General features: G+C 36.5%; 1 protein-coding gene and 1 long non-coding RNA gene across 4 annotated transcripts in view; one reads left to right on the top strand and one right to left on the bottom strand.

The window, feature by feature from the left end:
* The window catches only part of LOC137630143 (uncharacterized), a 22382-nt gene extending 17465 nt beyond the window's left edge, over positions 1–4917 (bottom strand). Inside the window, exon 1 of the mRNA XM_068361599.1 lies at positions 4787–4917. Within this exon, the coding sequence (XP_068217700.1) occupies positions 4787–4801 (15 nt within the window). The 5' untranslated portion in view covers positions 4802–4917. The remainder of the gene's footprint in view (positions 1–4786) is intronic.
* The window catches only part of LOC137630144 (uncharacterized), a 109265-nt gene that overhangs the window by 40648 nt on the left and 60546 nt on the right, over positions 1–8071 (top strand). The window lies entirely within an intron of this gene.

Raw genomic sequence — 8071 nt, 5'->3', positions numbered from 1 at the left:
ATATATACATATATATATGTATATATATATATATATATATATATATATATATATATATATATATATATGTATATATATAGTGTTTGGCATATAAATATGTTTTACATTTATAATATGAACGCAATGTGTTTTATATTTGTTGATCTGTATTGTATTTTAAACTAAAACTAACATAACAAAGTATAGAAGTTGTGAGAATATTTTTGGTTTAGTTTGGAGGATGTTTTGATGGTTTTCGGTACCACGGTGTTTAAAGGCCGTTTTCCTTACCGGGCGGAATTCTTGGGCACAACCCTACTTGTGTTAGGAACTCGAGAATAAATACGTGTATTCTTCAAACTAATTAGGTCTGTGGAAGGAATAAATTTAGGACTTATTTTTATGGAATTGTAGTAAACTTTATTTACTTAAGTAATGATGTTCCTAATTGGGGGATTAAAACTGGGTACGATTGAGCGCTGAGATTTCTTACGATTGCGCTCTGAGGCGTTGGGGGGAACTATAGTCAATTTTTTTTAGTGAGTCAGATTTGCACCGACACGCAGGGGTGCCCCTTTAGCTCGGAAAAGTTTCCTAATCGATGATTGGTATGGACAAGATAATTCTAACTAATCAGATAGCAGGAAACTTTTCCGAGCTAAAAGGGCACCCCTGCCAGTCAGTGCAAATGCGCCTCCTTAAAAAAAATTGAGTATAGTGGTTAAACTTGCATCAAGTTACGGGGTATTGAATCTCGAGCAGTTTTTAGCTAAAGTTAAAAAAAACTAACCTAACCTAACCTAACCAACTCTCTTGGTAGTAACATTACCTTCAGCGACTAAATGTGATCATGATTACCGATTTCGTAAGAGCATATGAAAAGTTTGCCAAACATCAACATCATCTTACTGTTAACTTGTTCCAATTTCACATTACAAGTTTTTTCCCCTGTAAGGCTTTCGCGCAAATGTAATATATGGTTGCGCGCAAATGTAATGTATGGTTTCGCGCAAATCTAGTTATTTTGACGATCTATTTTAATGGCAATGCTCTCAAACGTAATGCACCGTCTATGTCTATCTCTGTGGAGTGATATAAGTAATAATGATATTGGCAATAATGATAATTTCGACTCTAACAGTGGAATGAATGTGACAATAATTAATCGAAAAGTCTTTGCTTTCTAACAGTTATTATTATTATTATTATTATTATTATTATTATTATTATTATTATTATTATTATTATTACGTGCTAAGCTACAACCCTAGTTGGAAAAGCAGGATGCTATAAGCCCAGGGGCTCCAACAGGGAAAATAGCCCAGTGAGGAAAGGAAACAGGGAAAAATAAATGATTAAAAACAGTATCATTAAAATAAATATTTCCTGTACAAACTATAAAAACTTTAACAAAACAAGAGGAAGAGAAATAAGATTGAATAGTGTGCATTTCGGAGACGTTGTGTATAATAACTTCTGAAAACCTTCGCTCTCTGATTTGAAAACCAAGAGGAGAGCTTGTATTGGCTGGATCCATGATATATGACCTATAGGTCTTCTATTTTCGCTCTTCCACACTATGCATAAAGTATCTTCAGATCCTCCCGGACAGTGCCATCCTGTTCGTAATACTAGATATGCAGTGAATTCTAATAGTCAGGCCTTCTACATCATGAGGCTCAATACTACACAGTACTCTAGAAGTTTTATTCCAGTTGTGACCAAGTTGTGGAATGATCCTCCTCATCGGGTAGTTGAATAAGTGGAACTTCAAAAGTTCAAACTTGCAGTTGATGTTTTTATGTTGAACAGGCTGACATAAGTCCTTTTCTAGTTTTATAGTTTATATATGAAATATCTGTTTTAATGTTGTTAATGTTTATAAGATATTTTATTTTAATTGTTCATTACTTCTTATATCGTTTATTTGTTTCCTTATTTCTTTTCCTCACTGGGTTATTTTTCCCTGTTGGAGCCCTTATGCTTATTGCATCTTGCTTTTCCAACTAGGGTTTTAGCTCAGCTACTACTACTACTACTACTACTACTACTACTACTAATAATAATAATTTAGAAAATAGTAGCCCATTTGGAGGACCACTTCACGGCCATGACTTTCACCTTCAGAGGATTCACGGCCCCAACTCCATTTCCTTTTACAGCTCCGAAGACTTAGTTTCTACGTATTCGTTATCCTTTTCCAGATCTATGGACACCTTGTTCTCGCCCTCTCATCGTGAAGCCTAGTGTACTTAGGTAACATGTTGCTTCTATGATTAAAAATTCGCCCAGTTCCACATTCGACTTAGGCTGTACTCACTTGTGAGGTTATGTTATTCGTATTATAACACTGGTCTTTATAACGCGCCTTGATAAACATCAGTGATCTATCAGATATATTTTCAAGTAAAAGTGGAGGTAGCTACGCATGCGTGACCTTGTATTCATTTTTAGTAAGCTTGAAGAATGCACGTCGCTCGGTGCATTTTATGCGTTGTTATTATTATTATTATTATTATTATTATTATTATTATTATTATTATTATTATTATTATTACTTGCTCAGCTACAACCCTAGTTGGAAAAGCAGGATGTTATAAGCCCAAGAGCTCCAACAAGGAAAATAGCACAGTGAGGAAAGGAAACAAAGAAAAATAAAACATTTTAAGAACAGCAACAACACCTAAACAAATATTCCTTATATAAATTATAAAAACTTTACCAAACCAAAAGAAAGAGAAATAAGATAGAATAGTGTGCCCGAGTGTACCCTCAAGCAAGAGAACTCAAATCCAAGACTGTGGAAGACTGTGGTACAGAGGCTATGTCATTACCCAAGACTAGAGAACAATGGTTTGATTTTGGAGTGTCCTTCTAGAAGAGCTGTACTATAAAAGGTATCTTCAGTGTTCTTTCGACTTCTACCTATGCCCAAATTTGAAGACTTCTGTCGTATCTCTATTCCCGATTCCTGTTTTCCACCTTGCCCTCCAGATTGTAATTCTTAATTCTTAGCACAACTGTAGGATTTTCATTTGAATCTTAGCTTCATTCTTATTAAAGGATTAGTGGCAAGGGGCAGGGACATTGTCCTGTCAAGCAGGACAGTGCCCTACACTGACCATATATACATATGATCAGCGCCCAAGCTCCCCTCTCCACCCAAGCTAGGATAAAGAAAGACCAGGCAATGGCTGCTGATGACTCAGCAGATAGACATATAGGCTCCCCAAACCCCCATCCTTAAGTCACAAGGATGGTGAGGTTGCAGAAACCAAAAGGAACAAACGAGTTTGAGCGGGACTCGAACCCTGGTATGGCGATCACCAGTTAGGGACTGTACCCTAACGGCCACCATAGATCATTCCGTAGTTCCTAAAACATTCCAGTATGAATAAGGTCAATCCAATTTATATATATATATATATATATATATATATATATATATATATATATATATATACATACATATATATATGTATATATATATATATATATATATATAATATATATATATATATATATATATATATATATATATATATATGCAGAAGAACCACAGGGAAAATGAAAATACGGAATATACACTTAAGTCCTGACTAGTTTCGTGATACTAGTCAGGACTTAAGTGTATTTTCCGTATTTTCATTTTCCCTTTGGTTCTTCTGCATCTGAGCATCACGTTTTCCTGTGATTTTTACGCATATATATATATATATATATATATATATATATATATATATATATATATATATATATATATATATATATATATATATATATATATTCTTCTGTATAAGGCTTGGAAGGCGTTTACATGTGATATGCTTTATGTACGCTTCTTAAGTATGCAATAGTAAGGTGTACGCTCTCTCTCTCTCTCTCTCTCTCTCTCTCTCTCTCTCTCTCTCTCTCTCTCTCTCTCTCTCACACACAGACATCAAAATTAGATCTCTCTCTCTCTCTCACACACAGACATCAAAATTAGATTTTTAAAGTTCGGGTTGAACTGCTGAAGATCCATATTGAACCTTTACGTCATATACACATCCATTTGGTAACCCAACAAACTAGCTCACTCGTTTCGAATCAAAGGTCCTTTAGACCTTCCTTTGTGCACTATAAGATGATTTGGACCCAGATGACTTCACTTAACAGGACTCGAATAGAATAATATACATGCATATTCTTCTTATTTGTCTGCATCTTTTCCCACTTTTATGTGGTGGTCGATGTTTCTGGCCAGTGTTCTCCATCTACCTCTGTCCCACACTTCATCACCGGTTAATCCCTTTGATCGAAGGTCATCTTTGATACAGTCCATCCACCTTCGCTTTGGTCTCCCTCTCCTTCTCGTTCCCTGTACCTCCATTTTCACCACTCTCCTCCCAATATACTGTTCATCTCTTCTCATGACATGACCATACCACCTCAGTCTACTTTCTTGGATCTGATAGTTTTCTAACTCCTGTGGTACCCCTAATTACCTCATTCCGTATCGTATCTCTTCTTGTCACCCCACACATGCATCTCAACATTCTCATCTCTGCCACATGCACATGCATATACATTGCTATATAGTGATGCACTGTATAATATAATGGGTGGAGTCTCAACAGATCAGCGACCCACCACGTTCCATCAACCTCCAGCTACTTAATCGACAGCATTGATCAACAGTAACAAATAATGGTTTCACAATTACTGAACAAAGTATAGGAGAGAGATGGAAAGACCTCCGCTTAGTATTAACGTAAGTAAACTAAATTAAAACCACTTTACAAAAAATGAAACCTATTATAAGCACCTTTAAACCCTTCATTTTGGGACTCTGGAGCGTTAAACCACCTGGTCCTTTTCGCGTATGTCGGAAATAGCTCCCTCTTGTTGATTTCTCTTTCTCGGTTCCACCTCTCAAGAACCACACCCACAATTCCAGACGGCACAATCACAACAACCTGTGGCGCGTCCGATGTCGTCGGTTTTATATTGCGACCGCAATTTCCCCAAGGACGTAAGCTGCGGCAATTTCCCAAGGTCGTAAGCTGCGGCAATCGGTAGCAGCGGATACGGCCTGCACGTTTTGGATCGGAAAAATGCCTTAACGTGTGACGGGAGAATCGGGATGACATCTGCTATGAAAGAGGAAAGGATTGCTGTTATGAGCAGTGAGGTTGCTCTTGTGTTTAGAGGCTTAAAGGTCACTCGTGAATGGCAATAGACAAGGGACAGTGACATTGCCCCATCAAGAAGGAGAAAGCCATAGAGACTGATGGTATTTACATATGATCAGCGCCCAAGCTAGGACCAAGAAGGGTCAGCCAATGATGGCTGCTGATGACTCAACTGTATCCCCCAAAATCCCCCTCCTTAGCTCTCAAGGATGGCGAGGTTGCAGCGACCAAAGGAACTAACAGGTTTGAGCGGGACTCAAATCCCAGTCTGGCGATCATCAGTCAGGGACATTACCAAAATAGGCCACCACAACCCTTTATTATTATTATTATTATTATTATTATTATTATTATTATTATTATTATTATTATTATTATTATTATTAGCTAAACTACAACCCTAGCTGGAAAAGCAGGTTGCTATAAGCCCAGAGGCTCCAACAGGGGAAATAGCAGGGCTGGGGAGTCGGGACTCTGAACATCCGACTCCGACTCCTATAATTATTTAGAACAGACTCCGACTCCTCGACTCCGACTCCGACTCCGACTCCCCAGCCCTGGAAAATAGCCCAGTGAGGAAAGGAAAAAAGGAAAATAGAATATTTTAAGAAGAGTAACAACATTAGAATAAATATCTCCTATATAAACTATAAAAACTTTAACAAAACAAGAGGAAGAGGAATAATATAGAATAGTGTGCTCGAGTGTACCCTCAAGCAAGAGAACTCTAAACGCTAGACAGTGGGAGACCATGGTACAGAGGCTATGGCACTACCCAAGACTAGAAGGTGAGTTGAGCTTTGCATATGAAATTCTGGTGAATGGAGCAAGATTGTAAACAAGCCAACAACATATGTGTCATGAAGGAACTACTGCACCTGCTATATTTCATGAGATTGCTAAGGGACGAGCTTACAACTTCCAATGGCTGGCACGCCTGAATGGAATAATAAAATGAGGAGAATTGGTGGATCGAGAAGCACATTTCTGTAGTGGACCGGTGACTGGAGGTCAGATGATAAAATAAACATATTTTTAGGTACGAAAATAAGAAGTTAAATATCGTGTTGTAATTTTCATTAACACCCACACTAGACTGGTATTTGCTATGAAATCTCTTATGACATATTAAGAGAAAGTGACTAAATGCATATATATACATATATATATATATATATATATATATATATATATATATATATATATATATATATATATATATATATATATATATATATATATTTACACGCACAATTTTACTGGTTACAATAACCAGTTTAACAGATCCTAATGCTATCGTGTGATAATTACAACCACATTGGCATTAAAGAAGACTTTAGGAAAGAATGGCTTTCCAGATACAATGATGATAATGAGATTCAAGTATAAAAGGTCAACCATCGAATAGAAAAACTTTACGTCAACAGAAATATATTAAAACAACAACAACAACCTTCAGATGGCCTGAATAATTGGCGAAATGAGAATGATAACACTTACAATTCTGTGTTGCGTGAAATCGAAGGATTGGATGACTATCAATCGCTAGTGTAAAAAGGAAATTGATTTAGTTTAAGTGATGAAAGTACATCATTCTAAATGCAAGAGGACGTGCCAAGGGAAACATTTTCAGCTCATAAAAAGGATCACTTTTTTGACAAACCGAGACGCTTGTTATCATTAGGAGTGATCATCCATGAGAGAGAGAGAGAGAGAGAGGAGAGAGAGAGAGAGAGAGAGAGAGAGAGAGAGAGAGAGAGAGAGAGAGAGAGAGAGAGAGAGAGAGAGAGAAGAATATTGTGCCTTCAAGTTCAGAGAGAGAGTGAAGAATTTTGTGCCTTAAAGTTCAGAGAGAGAGAGAGAGAGAGAGAGAGAGAGAGAGGAGAGAGAGAGAGAGAGAGAGAGAGAGAGAGAGAGAGGCAGCAAAGAATTTTGTGTTTTTAAGTTCTAATGCTTCACAAGATGACAAAAGCTAGCTAAATACATGAAGTTGTTGGACCTTTATGGTTATTATTAAAGAAATTTCGGCGTCATGAGTAACAAATTATGAACAAATCCTTTTAACAAGGTGACGTGAAGCTACACCCGAATTAGAAGTATTTTTCCCAACAAGGCAAACAAACTCACAACAACGAGTCAAATCCCTCAAGAGAAAACTTCAGGTGACCTCCAGTGTCACAAACAGAAGCAAATTAACGAAACGTATTTATCCTGTGAATGTCTCCGAAATGACAGGACTTCCGCGCCGGTCTCAATGGCCAGAAGGCACTCGTTCTTTGGATAATAATTATGTTCGTAATGAATACCGAAGGGAACCGCCCCCCCCCCCCTCCCCCCTTTCTCAGCGGTCAATGTATTTCAATATTTATAACAAGGTCGACGAAAGCCTTGAGGCAGTGGGCCCTGTCGAATACTTGCCAAAACTTAAATTACATGAAATCCATAGCAGGGAATGCCCCAGCTATTGAATATGATCCTTCTAATCGATAGTTCTGTTTTCTTGTATTTACTTTGTTTCAGGATATTATATCTTGAATTATTATACAGAATTACTGACACGTATAGTGAGATCAGGTGATGGTATATAGATCTACGTACCAAAGCCTGATGATGCAAGCTCTTGAAAATACGTTTGATAACGAGTAGTTTTTGTATGGTCACCATTTCTGAAGTTTTTTTTTTCCGTGATTTTACTAAGAATTTTGAAACGTGATAGGCAAATAAATATTTATTAAGTAGAATTTTAGCCCATTTTACTGTACTCTTCCTGTGTGTGTGTGTATATATATATATATATATATATATATATATATATATATATATATATATATATATATGTACTTGTATTTATATGTTTTTATTATTATTATTATTATTATTATTATTATTATTATTATTATTATTATTATTATTATTAT

Source organism: Palaemon carinicauda, chromosome 38, assembly GCF_036898095.1.
Source record: "Palaemon carinicauda isolate YSFRI2023 chromosome 38, ASM3689809v2, whole genome shotgun sequence".
Classification (NCBI taxonomy): Eukaryota; Metazoa; Arthropoda; class Malacostraca; order Decapoda; family Palaemonidae; genus Palaemon; species Palaemon carinicauda.
Note: the sequence above shows the minus strand (reverse complement) of the source record. Positions and strands in the feature narration are given on the sequence as shown.